Source organism: Cotesia typhae, unplaced genomic scaffold (genome assembly GCF_013202065.1).
Source record: "Cotesia typhae breed Kobodo isofemale line unplaced genomic scaffold, CoteBio_Ctyphae scaffold_91, whole genome shotgun sequence".
Taxonomy (NCBI): domain Eukaryota; kingdom Metazoa; phylum Arthropoda; class Insecta; order Hymenoptera; family Braconidae; genus Cotesia; species Cotesia typhae.
In genome coordinates, this window is record NW_027423781.1 from 2,818,652 (window position 1) to 2,835,291 (window position 16,640).

Sequence of the window (16,640 nt, forward strand, 5' to 3'; positions counted from 1 at the left end):
TTCGGAACCGGGCTTTTTTTTTTAGTTCCAGAATTCGATTAAATGCCACCGTACTTAATATCAGTAACCTAGTTTATGTAGTTTTTTTTTTTAAACGAATTTTTATTAAAATTCATAATGATACTAACTTTTTTTTGAAAACATTAACAAAAAAAATCTTTACCGCTTGGATACTAGATTTTTTTAGACTGCGCGCGCACATAGCATGAAAAATAGGCGCCAATAATTTAAAAAAAATAATAAGATACTCTGTAAGAAATTACTTTAATATTTTATTTGTTTTTAAAAATCAACGATACAGTTTATTGATTTTTTTAAATAACTAAGTATTATGATACGTGCTATTTTGTATTTTCTAAACTTTTTTTGAATTTTCTTTCTAAAATAATAATTAATTTCTTTTCTTTTTTATTAAGAAAAATTATTTATTTATTAATTTAATTTCTTCTTTTAGCAACTATCTCTAGAAATTGCTGAAAAAAAGTTGTTTTATCTAAATAAATATAAAACCGCTTTCGATAATTATCAATTACCTTCCAGGTTCTGAAGACACTGCGCAAGTCAGCATATTTAATTTTCTGTGACGCGTTTATATTTGTTATTCTTACCGAACATGACAAACTCTTGTTAATTTAAATATATATAGTTTATTATTAATCATTATTAATTATGATTAATAAAAATTGAAGAATTTAGAAAGGTAAGTATTATATAAATATAAACCGTCTATCATCTTTTATTTTTTTATTTTTGAGTATTACTGTTAAAGTCAATAACCTTCAAATCAAAGTTATTATTTATAATAACAATAACGACGATAATAAGTTGTAAACTAAACTAATATATAAATAGTAAATTTTGTTAGAAAAATATTTCATTTTTTTTTCTTTTTTTATAAGAAAATATGAATGGTCATAATTAGTGTCGGAGAACTGATTATTATTGCGTCATGATAGATAATACATAATTTGTTAATTGGTAATATCAAATAATTGATTATTAGAAAAAAATTTTTTTTCTCAAATTAAATTTTTTTTTTTTTTTTTTTTTTTTTTTGGTAAATTTTAATGATTCTTCATATAATAAGAAACAAAAAGATTCGGAGAAATTATTAATTTAATTATTGAATGAAAATGGCTGGAATATAAAATTTTGTACTTTGAATTTTTTAATTAAAAATTAAAAAAAAAAAAATTTTTTTTAATTAAAAAAAATAAAAATAATAATAATAATAATAAACTTTTTTTTTTATCAATGACTCACAATATTAACAGAATTTATCAAAAAATCTTCTTATCTAAATATGTAATTATCTATCGCATTAGATAAAAATTTTATAAATTTATCAATTATCCAATTGTTGTTACATTATTAGTTTAGTTTTACTACAGGTATGTTATTTTAAAAAAATAAAAATATGTGAAGTTTTTAGTATTTAATTTTTTAAAAATTGCAATGAAAAAAAATTTTTTTTAAATGTAATAGTCTAAAAAAATAATAATTAATAATTTTAGAAATGTTCAATTGGAGTACTGGGCAAGATTCATGGGATTATAGCGATCAAGAAGACAAACTCGACGAAATGTCCGATCTTTATGGTCAAACGCCTCCTCGCACGCGTCACAGCCGCCGACAACGAGAGCGAAAACAGCGAATATCTCTTTCGTAATTATTTTTATACATAAAAGCAATTTTTTTAACAAGAAAAATTAATTTTAATTCTTTAACAGAAAAATAATTTAAAAGTACACTAAAAAAAAAAAAAAAATCATTTGGACGTTTGTGTGACAAAAAATTAATTTTTTGGAAATTTTAAACAATTTTATTTCTTAGTTAAAGAAATAAAAATTTTCTTTAGTTTTTTTGAAAAAAAATTTTTTCAATTTTAGAAAAAATAATTTTGTACGAAAGTTATCAAATTGTTTATCTAATTTTTTTTTTTCAATTTAAAATTTTTTTTTTTTTTTTTTTTTCAAATTAAGAAAAAATTTTTTTTTCAATTAGTAACTGTGAAAAAAAATTTTATTTCTTTATTTAAAAAATAAAATCGTTCAAAATTTCCAATAAATTAATTTTTTTGTCACAAAAAAGTTCATTTTTTTTAAAAGGAATTTTTTTTTTCAACGAAACTATTTAAATATTGAATATTGGAAAAAAAAATTTTTTTTTTAATCACGGAATTAATACAGTAATTATAATCACTATTAAAATTGATACCATTAAAAATTAACAGTGAAAATAAATCAGCACCAGTAAGAGAAGTCCGTTGCAAGCCGCCTCTGTGTCGTCGCAACACCTTGGACGCAATAATCTTCAATAAAATGTGCGACCAAGCCGACGAGGAGGATTCCGATAACGAAATAAAATTAGACGATGATTCAAACTCCCCTTCCTCGGCCCCGGCGGGAAATTTGGGACCGGCTAACGCCAAAGATAACACTCGCAAGTGCAAGAGAAATTTAAAATTAACTCGGAAAAGCGAACGGGAGATTAAATTAGACATGTCCTCTGATTCCTCAGTCAATCACCAAAAGAACGACGTTAACCCGTCTACGCCGATTTCCGTTCCGAGAGAAGACAATATCATCAGCAACATGACTCTTCTCTGCGGAGTTGTACGTATTTTAATTATTTTTTTAAATAGACATAAAAATTTATTTTTTAAATTAATTTAAATTTAATTCATCTAAATTTTTTGCAGATCGAGACGAAAAATCGGTTCCGGTGCCTCAGGTCCAAGCCCGTGGAGGTAGAAGCTCGAAAAGAGGCCGATGAAACCGTTAAATTCTTCCTAGCCAATGATTCTGATGAAGCTGCCGATAAAGTCTGTGAAAGTGAAGATAAGAAAATTGTCGGCAGAGAAATTTTCCATGAAACTTTTTCACACGCAATTCGCTTAGTAAGTATCTGATTATGATAAAGAAGTTTTCTTGGGTAGTGTTGGTAAGGTAGAAAATTTAGTTTGCCTCTTGGCCGCTAGGTGGGGACACGTGTCTGTTTAGAGGGATTTACCTAGTTAAGTAAAAAACTAAGGGATTTTTTTATAATTGTAAATTAAGAGCCCGGTTTTTAAGCGAATAAATGATTCTTATTTTTTCTATGAGTATTTATAATACTTATGTTGCAACTTCTTTTTAAATCTTAAGCTAAAGAACAATTGTGGGTTAGAATTTAGTAAAAATCTCAAATTATACGCCCTTATGGCATTGCAGAACCAAAAGAGTGTATAAAAAATTTTTTTTTGCTCCAATCGATGTAAAAATAGTAAAAAAAATTAGAATCTATGGAAAAAACGAAAAAAAAATTTTTTTAATATACGCCCTTATGGTTTTAAGAAAAATTTTTTTAAAGTCATTAGGGCGTATCCTATTTTTTCGGTTTATTATGAATTATATGTCAGAGTAAGAAAAAAACCGTATTTTTTTTTTCATTTTTGAATTATTTATATTTTTAATGATAAATTTTGGAATTATTAAAATTATAAGAAACTTAACAGTAGATCAAAAATCAATTCAAAATTTTTCTTTTTTACTTAAATAAATATTTTTTCAGATAAATTAAGTTGTGGTGTGATATTTTTCATCACCCGTAACATTTATTATTTACTCAGATCGATAATTAATAATAAATCGGAAAAATAGGTACGCCCTTTTGACTTTAAAAAAAATTTTTCTTAAAACCATAAGGGCGTATATTAAAGAAAATTTTGTTTTCGTTTTCTTCACAGATTTTCATGTTTTTACTATTTTTATATTGATTGGAGCAAAAAAAATTTTTTTATACGCCCTTTTGGTTCTGCAATGCCATAAGGGCGTATATTTTGAGATACGCCCTTATAGTTTTAATAACGCGATATAAGTTATATAGTCTCCAATTAAAAAACCTTTCAGTCAGCCAATGACCGTGAGCGAAACTGTTGCCGGCAAATAAGCAGCGAAGAATCTCGTTGGCAAAACGAGCTGAAAGACCTGATCTGGCTGGAGCTTCAGGCATTCCACGCTGACCGTAGCCTAGTGGAACAGGACGAGTTTCTTTGCAGACAACGGGACGCAATCTGCCCATTACTCACCGAAATCCTAAACTACAAGTAGGTAATCACCCCCTCCACAAATCAGAATTTAACCTTAAAACCTCAAAATTTCCAGATACGACCCAGTGTCAAGCTTGATAGAGAACGGATCAGCGACATCTAGCGCAGATTCCGGATTCGAAGGTTCCCTGGTTCCCTCGCTGCCCTCTTCATTCTTGGGATCAAGTCCCGAGTTTCCCCTGGCATGCTCCGGCTGCCTGTCAATGCACTGCATTACCTGCCGGCATTGCCAGATCACCGCGCTCAGGCAAGTAGAAAGCCTGCTTATCCGACTGCAGACCGCGGAATCCTTGTACCCATCTTCTCAAGCATTTGCTGCGCACTACCCGCAGTACAAGAGTCCAGAATTCACCGGTAGAGTTAAGGCCATGTGTCTTTGGTACAACATGATGCGTCGTCACCGTCTGAAGCTTAGAATCCTCCGTAAGATGCTAATCCCCGGGCCGAAACCTTCCCGAGACTCAGTAGACTCCAGCATGGACCCTAAATTTGAAATCTTCGACTTGGATTCTCCAAATCCCTGCGGGTCGCTAAAGTCAACCTTTATCTACTTCGACGAGGGATATCTAGAGCAATTAGACTTCGACACCACCGAGATAGAACGAGTTTCCTACCGCCGGTACATTGAAGATGTCCTAAAAACCCGCGGGCTGAGCAAGTCCCTGAATTTCCTGGAGCGTCTGCATATGTCGGTGTTGAGAAAAGCGAACCTAGCTCTGTCTAAGGACCAGAATTGCTCCAGTTATAAAGAGTACGAAGACCTGGACCTGAAGCGATACGGATTTTGGAGCCCAGAATCCCAAGCTTTGAATCTCCCTTCGTATGCCAACGTGTTCCTCTTCCTGTCAAGAGTCCCCCTGGACATCGTCCACGAGTTCCTGGAGATGCGTCTCCAGCAGAAACCAGTAGCTCCAGGAGCGCTTAGCGTTAGGCAGCTGATGAGAGAAATGCGGGAAGGCTTGAAGATAGCTTGCGTCTATCGCGACAGGTTCCTGGCCCATTCTCGAACTGTGGCTGAAGCCGGAGAGGTTGACATCGCTGCTTATGATGATAGCCTTCAGCAGGTGTTTGTGGTTTACTTGGATTACCTGAAACAGTGGGTCGAAATGGTGCCTTGCGGAAACTACCAGAAGGGCCTGATTGATGACGAATGGACGTTTGTCAAGTCGATAGCCAGGAACATCAAGAACGGGTTCACGATAGGCGGAGTCAAGTTCTGCGAGATAAACGGAGTGATGATCCATGAAGTGATTGAATTCTTGGACACCAGACCCTTGGAAATTGAAGAGTCTATGGCGGAGATTGAAGAGAGTGAAGATGTAAGGTACCAGTTCATGTCCCTGGGTCGGGAATGGCAAGCGATGTTCATAGAAGCTCGCGAGAAGCTTACTAAGAGTCTTCTTCTAACCCGGTCGTTGAAGCGCGACTTGGACCAGAGTCCCAACGATGACCTAAAGACTGCTTTAGATACTCTGAAGCACGTGATTCATGATCTCAGGACCAGGATCTGCAACGTGGTGAGCCAGTTCCAAGTGAGGGTTGATCAGGCTGATGAGTCCAAGCTAGAAAATGAATTGGCGTTCAAGACTCGCGTTCGTGAAATCCTTCACCAAGCTTACAGATTAGGCTTTGACTATCATCGGGAGGTGGTTCGAATTTTCCAGGCCAACGAGGAGTTAGTTAAGGGATTGGTCAGCTTTGCTGAACTCTGGATTGAGTTTGTGGTAACCAGATGCGAGCGGGGTCGTGGATTGAGACCCAGATGGGCTCACCATGGGTTAGAATTCCTGATCATGATCTGCGAACCGGCAAACACTGAGTTTCTGGACGAGCAAGAATTTGCTGATCTTAAAACTAAGATGGAAGCATGCTGGGCTCACATAATTGGAGAAGCGGAGACTGTTTCCGATGAGCTGAAGCCTCTTCCACTGTCCAGGACGACCTCGCCCAGGATCAGCGTCAAGGACCTGAAGGGTTGCAAGGAAAACGTGAGCTTGGTTATAAGTAGGAAGATTTCTGCTAAGCAGTCGAGAGTTACTGCTGCTTTGCAGCAGCTGGAGGAAGAGATTGATGAGCGGAGGCGGGCTGCTGAGCTTATTGGCCGAGCGGCTTCCAAGAAGACTGCCGACAATGTCAGGATCAAGGTCCGGAGGGTTACCTTCACCTGGCAGAGAGGCATCAAGATCGGGCAAGGAAGGTTTGGCAAGGTCTATACGGTGGTCAATAATCAGACTGGCGAGCTGCTGGCAATGAAGGAAGTTCCTTTGCAGCCAGGAGACCATCGCGCCATCCGTCGGGTAGCGGAGGAACTTCAGATCTTTGAAGGAATCACTCACGATCACCTCGTTCGTTATTACGGAGTTGAAATCCAGCATGAGGAGATGCTGATTTTCATGGAATTCTGCGCGGAGGGAACTCTTGAGAGCCTCATTGCCGCTAGCTCTGGAGGACTACCCGAGATATTCATCAGGAAGTATGTCCACCAGCTTCTATCGGCTATTTCTGTGCTCCATTTTCACGGAATTGTCCACAGAGACATCAAGACTGCCAATATCTTCCTGACTGATCAAGGCAACTGCCTTAAGTTGGGAGACTTTGGGTCTGCTGTTGAGATCAAGGCTCACACTACCATGCCTGGAGAGCTTCAAGGATTCGTTGGCACTCAGGCGTACATGGCGCCCGAAGTTTTTATGAAGACTGAACACGGCCATGGACACGGAAGGGCTGCTGATATATGGAGCTTCGGTTGCTGCGTTATCGAAATGGCTAGTGGGAAGAGACCTTGGGCGGAATTCGATTCTAACTATCAGATCATGTTCAAGGTTGGAATGGGCGAAGTCCCTGCCATGCCCAAGAATTTATGCAATGAAGGGCTTGATTTGATTGAAAAGTGCCTGCAGCATGATGCTAAGAAAAGGCCTCATGCCAATGATCTGCTGGCTCATCCTTTCGCTAGGAATTATGATTATGTCAATGTCGAGCTGCTGAGTCGCATTGTTGCCTAGGAAAAAATTCGAGATGTATTGGACGATAGTAATTGGTAGTTGAGTATTAACAAAAATTTGGTACCTTAATTTGAAATAATTCAAGCAAAATTTGTAAATACTGTGATAAAAAAAAATTTTTTTAATTTTAAAGATTATTTTTTCATTGTTTAAAATTATCATTGTATGTGGGTATGTAAATTATTATTTTATGTGTAAATATTTAATAAATAATTATTTTAAATTATTTTTATTGTTATTTATTAGAATAAAATGTTTAATTTATGATTGAGGCAAGAAGAATAGGCTTAATAGGTTAGTTAGAGAGTTTTAATTAAGATAACCATGATCAATTCTATACATACATACTTTATTACACGTTCTGTATAATGTATAATTATAAATAATTTGTAAATCAATAAAATATATATAAACTTAAATAATGTATAATATAATATAATTTATTACTTATTATAGATTTGATATGCGTGATATTCTTGGCCGCGGTAAAAGCGAAATCACTTTCATTTTCTTTATTTACTACAATAAATACTATTTTTTGTTTCTTTAACATATATATTATGTATATACTTAAATATTTTGTTATTAATAGTTTATACTTTCATTTCTAGGTTCTTTGTTACTTTTAGACTTAATGGTTACAGTAGAACACAATTTATGTAATTGAGAACGTGGTGGCTTTGTTTTAAATTTCATGGAAAAAATTCATAGTTACAATTTTTATGTTTGAACAATGTTTAAAATAATATTTTTTGACAAAAATAACATCGTAATAGACTCGAAATACTAAATAGAATTTAAAAAATCTTCAAAATGATAATTTAGAAGAAAATTTTGACATCAAACGGAAAAATCTCGGAAAATGTGAAAAAAAAGTTTGCCCATTAGCGGGATCAATAACAGAAAAATTTTGTTTTTTAATTTTATTATTCTTTAAAAGTTAAATAAAAGTTGTTTTTAGGAAATAAACAAAAAATATTTGAATAATTTATTTATTTAGCTCATTTTTTAAGAAAAAGTTATTTTTTCATTTGAATTTTGGCGGGAAAATGACGTAGTACTATATCCGGTGCGCAACGCCATCTTACAAAGAATTCAGGAATTATATCTGTATTTTTGTTGTAATTTAAAATAAATAAACGTTTTTTTCGTAGTTAACTTTGTGTTTTGAGTGAAATAAATTAATTAATGCAGAAATAAATTTTTACGAAGAATAAAAATAAAAATATTCAAGTAATTAAATTGAAAACTTGATTGTAAGTTCAAATATAACTCGTGTAACTTCCAAAAGAGTGAATTTATCGAAAAATTGCTGAAGACCTTTCTTGTAGAGCGTTCAATTCTCTATAAAGAAAAATCTTGGATTTATAGAAAAATTTTGTTTTTTAATTTTATTCTTCTTCAAAAGTTTAATAAAAGTCGTTTTGAGAAAATGAAGCAGAAATATTTGATTAACTTATTTATTTAGGTCATTTTTGAAGAAAAAGTTATTTTTTGAATTTGAATTTTGGCGGGGCAGTGACGTAGTACTATATCCGGTGCGCAACGCCATCTTACAGATAATTTAGGAATATATATATATATATATATATATATATATATATATATATATATATATATATATATATATATATATATATATATATATATATATATATATATATATATATATATATATATTTATGTTGTAATTTAAAATAAATAAACGTGTTTTTTTTTGTAGTTTAGGTTGTATTTTGAGTGAAAAAAATTAATTAATGCAGAAATAAATTTTTACGAAGAATAAAAATAAAAACATTCAAGTAATTAAATTGGAAACTTGATTGTAAGTCTTTGGAAAAATAAATAAAAAAAAAACCTTTTTTACCTAATTCCACCACGCCTCAAACAACTCAATAAAATCTCTCACATATACTACATATATTCAATACAATATATTATTAATAACATTAATCGACAATTTTTATTGCACTTTTCGTTTGCTTATCTTCGAATAAACTCATTTATAATAATATCAATAATAATAATAATAATAATCAACACATTCCATACTCTATTAAATATTTAAATCCTTGAATATTTCTCAAGATATTTAACATAATTTATATTTCCATATTTTATATATATATATATTTTTTTTTTTTTTTCAATTTAAATAGAATATCAACATCAACAACGTCAACGCTGCTGATTAAAAATTTACTTTCATTTGAGGCCGATTTGCAGATTTAACGGATCGATATATAAACATTTAGCAAGCGTACAAGCAATAAATAATAAATCCATTAAATTGTATCGAGAAAATTTAACATAATAATAATATTGTATAAATACTCTTAAATATTTATCTAAAAATATTGGACAAGAGTGTACTGGAGTGGGCGCCAATTAAAATTGGCAATTGTTTATAAATAGTGATTTCATTTAGTTAGAAAGATACAAAGAATAAGCATATAATTTGAGCTAATTATTCTTTACTCGATATTTAACTTTTTTTTTTTTTTACTTTAACATTGCCTAATTTCTTCACATTCTTCACCGATTAATCAAAGTCACGTGAGGTAACTGTGCTCAGTGGGTAAGTGGGCGCCACCGAAATTTAGATCATGCAAAAACTCATATATGTTTTTCTTAAGTCTAGTACTACTGGTCAGTATTTGGAACATAAGCGCGCTTAATGTTCGGAGCAATTGGCTATAACGTTAATTATGTATTTTTTAAACAAAAGTATTATAGTTTGTAAGTCAAAACTATAAAAATACTAGTTTCAGCCAAACTTTTCCAATAAATTAACAAAAAGTTTGGAAAATCCAAAAGTGCACGCCTCATAATCTCATATTTCACAATAAAATTGATTAAAGTAAAATATAAAATGTAGAAAAACACCTCAATAGTTAATGTAACTTTACCGTGACTTGTAAGTAAGTACCATTTATAGATATCAGATGGAGTTATATTCACGATGTTACAACTTAAGATTTTACATTTGACTTTTTTTTTTTTTTTATTTATTTTTATTCAATAAACAAATAAAAAAAATGCTTTTAAAGAAGTTTAGCAATTTTTTTTTTATCTTCATTACTGCTAACAATCAAATAATTAATCAAATTAAAATAAAATAATAAAAAAAAAAACAGAAAACTTTGCTATGGTTTAGTAGCGCCATAATTTAACGACAGTGAATTGAACGCTCATATGAACTAAGAAATTCTGTCGTGTGTTACTTTAGATAATTAAAAAAAAAATTATTCCGGTACGATTATTTTTTCGAGCAATTTTGATGCCACATACACCCATCCATACACGGACGTCCAGAAAAAATTATGTTTAATGTTATTATTTACTATGTTATACAAAAAAATTGTTATTGAAATATATTTTATGTGCCTGACAAATTATTTGACTTGATATTAGTGCACTCAAATTAACCTGTAAGTGCAATATAAATAACAAAAAATCAATTTAAGTTTCGAGAAAACTGCTTTTTTTGAAATGTCGAGATTTGTGCACAACCTCAACGCTTCGCTTATGAGGCGTGCAATAATGTATTTAGGTTCATTTTATCTATACTGTTCAATATTTGAGCACTGATAAAAAAATTAACTTGACTCAAGAGCCGAAATCTAGAACCAAAATTACCATTTTGAAGAAAATAATTTTCTTGAGTCAAGAGAATAAATTTTTTAAACAAGAAAAATTTCTTAGACCAAGAATAATTTTTTAACTCAAGAATTCATTCTCTTGGTTTAATTAGACAAAAAAAAACTGAAAATAATTATGAATTTATTGCTATTAATCAATTATTAATTGAAATTAATTCTGAAAAACTGATTTTGTAATTTCATCTAATGAAAAAAAATTGCTGGCTTCTGATAGACTTGAACCCGGTACCTTACGGTTGACAGTTTTCTATGCTACTCTCTAGCCTAAGTCACGTTCTTACAAGGTCTTTCATACTTCCTATGTGGATTCCTATGGGTTCCTATACGAATCCATACTCGATAGGGAACACTTAAAGTTTGATTGCTCAAATGCGCACGCTTGCCCCACATGACTTTAATAATTTCTTCAACATTGACTCTATTCTCTGATTAATTTCTTGTTTAAAATAAATCATCTATCAGTGCATCAACAATCTACTTTCTACTTAACTGTCATTTGTAAACATTAATATGTCTATATTCATCGTAATAACGATTTAAATAATAATTACCGACGGTCGGTAACTAAAATTTATCGGCTCTGTGAACTCTTTAGCATGTCCGCCATGTCACGTAAACTTAACTCTAAAGTTTGTGCAAACTTACGCGCGTTTGTTCTTCCGTCGCTGTGAAAAGCGGAGCAGGAAAATATGAAGCCATTTTTCCTGAGATTATACGCGCATCCGTACCCGTCGGGTACTACTGGTCCATAACCTACAATGGCGTCGTTTTTGGTCGTCACCTGGAACATATTACAGACAAAAGAGGGTAGAGATGGATCTTTGCTAGTAATAGAGACTATTTTCTATGGCAGTCGGATGTTTCGCGGTTAAATTACTCATATCCGGTTGTTAAGCTCTGTGTAAGGAAGCAGCGCTGGGGAGTCGAGAAAATTGTTTCCGGACTTTGCATGACCCTCGCTTAGGGTTCAGCCCTTGCTTTTTTTAATTGACACTCTTAAATATTGATTTTTTGGTAGTAGTGCGGAAAAAATTTTTTTTTCGTATAATTTTATATAAAAGTAATTTTAATTTGAAAAACCAGGACGTATAATTTTATATAATTCTGAAGAAGTCCATATATTTTTTTTATACATCTATTGATTTTATTTTTTAATGCTTTATAACTTAATATAATTATACATTGTTTCATATAATTTTATATAACTTCTTCAAGCTCAAAACAACCATCAAAAAGTTTATAAGAGTGCCTAAATATAATTATATATAAATTTTGGCGTTATATAATTATAAATTGTTTCATATAATTTTATATAGCTTCATTAAGCTCAAAGTAACGAATGAAAATTTTATATGAGTGTCTAAATATAATTATCCGTAAATTTTGGCTTTATATATTTCTATAAAGCTTCATGTACTTTCATATGATTATACATTGTTTTATATAATTTTATATACTTTCATTTGATCTAAGACAGGCGTAAAAATTTTTTATAATGCTTTAAATACCTCCATATAATTATACATTGTCTCATATAATTTTCTATATCTACTTTAAGCTCAAACCAATCATAAAAAATTCAAAAATAATTGTTCAAACATAATTATATGAAGATTTTGGCCTCATACAATTTTCTAAGGTTTTTTTATACTTTTATATAATTATACATTGTTCCATATAATTTTGTATAACTTTATCAAGCTCAAGGTAATCATTAAAAATCTTATTAGATGTCTAAATATAATTACATGTAAATTTTGGCTTTATGTAATTACACATTGTTTCATATAATTTTATATAACTTTATCAAGCCCAAGATAATCATTAAAAATCTTATTAGATGACTAAATATAATTATATGTTAATTTTGACTTTATGTAATTTTATAAAGCTTTATGTACTTTCATATAATTATACATTGTTTTATATAATTTTATATACTTTCATTTAGCCTAAGATAGTCATTTAAAATTTTGTAATGCTTCGTATACCTCCATATAATTATACATTGTCTGGTATAATTTTCTATATCTACTTCAAGCTCAAGAAAATCATAAAAAATTTTGAAATAGTTGTCTGAATATAATTTTCTTTATCCACGGCCGAAAGTACGTACTTGATGCCTCGGCCGAGAGGGCGAAAGTCTAGAATTTATGCTTTGGTAGGGGCGCGCATACGCACTGCTCTAGTAAGCAGAACGAAACTAGTATGCACTGAACTGATGTACGACGCAGCGTTGAGTATATTTATACAGAGACAAATAGTGAAATAAAAAAATTCAACCGTATATTTGAATGGTTTCTAAAAAGAAAAATGAATGTGTTGTCATCATCGGATGATTCGGACGATGAAGAAATTCTGAGGAATTTTGATGCGGAAGCCAAACTGATAATTTTAACTGATACGTTACCGAAGAAGTCTGCGGATAAGTACTTGTCAAATCATGAGACCTATAAAAAATGGCTGATAGAACACAGGGCGTCTTTATCTAATTCTGATGAAAGTAACCTAATTGTGTACTTTAAAGGATTAAGTGAGAAGTTAAAACCGTCGACTATATGGTCTACATATCTATATATCTATATATCTACTCGGCTTCGCCTCGGGCATCATGGCGCACAGTGCAGGAATCTCAAACTTTCTGCCCTTGTAGAGTAATATACTATATATGTAAATTTTAGTCTGACATAATTTTCTCAAGCTTCTTATACTTTTATATAATTATACATTGTTTCATATAATTTTATAAAACTTTCCATTTTGATACCTAGTTATCCAAAAATATGTATAGTCACATGTAAATTAATTTTGTGCAAAAATTTAAACACTAATAAATAATTATATAATTTATATATAATTATTTTCCTCTAAACGCCGCTACTTTTCCTAGAAGTCGTGGGTTCGATTCCTGACCACGGTAATTTGAATGGATTTTTTTTTTTTTAATCACAATAAGCGCTTGAATTTCTCAGCAACAAATTTACGATCAATAAACTATGAAAGTTAAATTTAACGGCCTATCATAAATAATCTTAACAATACAAAATAACTAATTAATTAAAAATAAAATTACCTGCGAAGTCGAGAGAGCGAAGTGATGGATAATATTGAAACTCTCATCGTTGAATAACTCCGGTATATTTTCTCCCATTTCTTTAGCGACGTACCTCAATCCCATTAGATGATTGTCTAGACCCAGCCCATTAATGTTATCCGCGATTTCTTTGGCTTGTCTCTGCACGGCCAAATCAAACAGCTCCTTTATCCGTTGCTTCTGCAAACAAAATACCATCGATAAATTTTCAATAAATTTAATACAGTTATTATTTACTTAACTAATTAAAAAATAAATAAATAAGCCGAAAAAGAGCGGGAATGTTCAAACATAATTCTATTTAATTTTCAATTAATTAAAATCTTTTAATGTATCAAAGGGTTGTTTTTTGAGGATTAATCCTTTGAAGATTCTTTCGACAATCCTGCAGTAATATACTAAAAATATTTGAGGTAAATATGCCTTTAACAAATATTAGAGATTTTCTCTCATTTAGTTTTTGTTTGTTCGCCACTTAAAGTTTCAGGAGCTTCGAGGACGCAAACACTTGATTCGAGAGTACGAGATTAACTGAATGCTATTTTTAATTTTTTTTTTTTTACACTAAATAGAGAACGTGCGTTAATTTTTAACTATCAAAAAAATTTTTTTTTAATACTCATAACAAAGTTTTTAATTAAGTCATTTGAATATTTTTATTTTTATACTTCGTAAAAATTTATTTCTACATTTATTAATTTATTTCACTCAAAATTCAACCTAAACTACAAAAAAAAAACTTTTATTTATTTTAAATTACAACATAAAAATAGATATAGTTCGTAAATTCTCTGTAAGATGGCGTTGCGCACCGGATATAGTACTACGTCATTTTCCCGCCAAAATTCAAATTCAAAAAATAACTTTTTCTTCAAAAATGACCTAAATAAATAAATTAATCAAATATTTCTTGTTAATTTTTTTAAAACAACTTTTATTGAACTTTTAAAGAAGAATAAAATTAAAAAACATAATTTTTTCTGTTATTAATTCTGCTAATCCACATGCGTGATTGAATTTAACTTGTTTTAGACATTTTTCAAACACAAAAATTGTAATTAACAATTTTTTCCATGAATTCCGAATTATTCTTCTTCGATAATAATTTATTTAATTTTCTCTTAATAACTTTCAAGAAACAATAAAAAATCATGCAATTTTTCTATTGTGTAAAATATCTCTCTAATTTTCAGAGCATAGAGAAATAAATAAAGGACCAATGAAATAATAAGTGTGCAAGGTATTTGAATCAGTTACACTGTAAATGGTGAACTGTACTCTTTTGGTGCCTTCCTCTTGCGAATCATTAAAAGAACTGTCAGGGTCACCCTGGCACATCGCCTTCACCCACTCAAGACTCTCTGGACTGGCTGCACGAATTACATCAACTCTTCCTTGAGCGAATCTTCTGATGCCCGCGCTTTCATAAGTTGCCACCAAACAGCCGTGTAATCTTTAATTCAAATCAATCAATTAGCCTTCTATGATTAATTAATTAACCACAAAATGGGTCACTATGATTGATTACCTGAAGTAAGTGAGTTGAAGGGCTAATTGGATGTAAGCGTCAGGACTGATGTTGCAACTTTTAACGAATTCCTTGGAATAATCTTGGAACCACAGGATACAGAGATCCAAATCTTCGACCAACCTGAACATTGAGAATCATTTTGAGTGATCTTTAGAGTCTTTTATTCAAAAACTGCACAGAAATCCTTAAAATAATATAAAAAATGCTGAATATCCCGTAAGTTATCAAGAAGAAAGCTTGGAAAAAGATTCTGCAGTCAAAAATTGCACAAATAGTACAAAATTGCTATAAATATTACTGCACATGCGAGAAGAACGCGCCCAGCGCCATCTAGTGGCAACTTTAAGAACTAAAGTAAAAAAGCGGGAAAATTTGAATTAAATGAGTTCTTACGAATCAAACGTAGTCATAGCTTCACGAATATCGTTCAAACTCTGTTCAGACAAGCGCCACTCAAGTTTTTCAGGTGATGGCAAATGTGATGGCACTAAATTATCTGGAGGTGGCATTGCGTCAACGTTATCGGTTAACGTTTCAAAAGCGTTAAATATTGCTGGTGCTTCACCTGCTGAATGTTCGTAAGTCATACCCCACATTCCGTCCTTACCAAGGATGACATGGAATGTTTTATCGAACCAACGATTAGCGCCGTGATGTCTCGAGCCGCCGCCGTGTAAACAATGATGTAAAACATTTGCATAATCGCGATCGTTTAACCACCGATCTGTTTTATTATAAGGCTCATTAAATGTTACTGGTAATACGTCTTCGTCGATGCATACGATACAAAGGCAGCGTTCGAGTAGTTCAAGATTGTGCCGATTTCGTTCATCTGGAAATAAAAAAAGTAGAGGAGAAATAATTATTTAGATAAAAATTTTTTACTGTTGTTTGAGAGAATGCAAATGGAAGAAAATTATAAACGGATATTTTGTGAGATATGAAGGAAGTTGCTAGGATATTAGAAAGAGGAAATGGACTTTAAATTGACTATCGGATGACTAAAAATTTATTGCAATGCAACGATAGAATTTTTGTAATTTGTATCTATCATTAAAAATCACATGATATTTATGATAGTGATGATATTAATATTGACAATGACGATAATAATTCCGATGTTTATTATGAAATAAAGAATAATGATATTAATGGTATTAAAATCTATCATATGATATTGATATTGATGATGTCAATAGTGATATTCACTGTAGCATTGATATTGCCAATATTGATAGCGATATTTATCAAGCCGATG

General features: G+C 31.3%; 2 protein-coding genes across 3 annotated transcripts in view; one reads left to right on the forward strand and one right to left on the reverse strand.

Annotated features, from left to right (window-relative positions):
• Positions 1-550: 550 nt before the first annotated feature.
• On the forward strand, positions 551-7,321 carry Mekk1 (mitogen-activated protein kinase kinase kinase 4). The gene is made up of 6 exons (XM_074258434.1): positions 551-700; positions 1,515-1,665; positions 2,234-2,615; positions 2,702-2,899; positions 3,891-4,087; positions 4,146-7,321. Exons 2-6 carry the CDS (start codon positions 1,517-1,519, stop codon positions 7,093-7,095), a joined length of 3,876 nt encoding a protein of 1,291 aa, XP_074114535.1. The 5' UTR covers positions 551-700; positions 1,515-1,516; the 3' UTR covers positions 7,096-7,321.
• Positions 7,322-8,797: 1,476 nt separating this feature from the next.
• The window catches only part of Chat (Choline acetyltransferase), a 46,085-nt gene continuing 38,242 nt past the window's right edge, over positions 8,798-16,640 (reverse strand). The window contains exons 6-10 of one of the 2 annotated variants that reach the window (XM_074258437.1): positions 15,776-16,214; positions 15,380-15,502; positions 15,130-15,304; positions 13,831-14,031; positions 8,798-11,538 (exon numbers count right to left, since the gene is read on the reverse strand). In XM_074258437.1, coding sequence (XP_074114538.1) covers positions 11,329-11,538; positions 13,831-14,031; positions 15,130-15,304; positions 15,380-15,502; positions 15,776-16,214 — 1,148 coding nt within the window. In that variant the 3' untranslated portion in view covers positions 8,798-11,328. Of the gene's footprint in view, positions 11,539-13,830; positions 14,032-15,108; positions 15,305-15,379; positions 15,503-15,775; positions 16,215-16,640 lie in introns of both variants that reach the window. The other variant, XM_074258436.1, reaches the window with a different exon arrangement.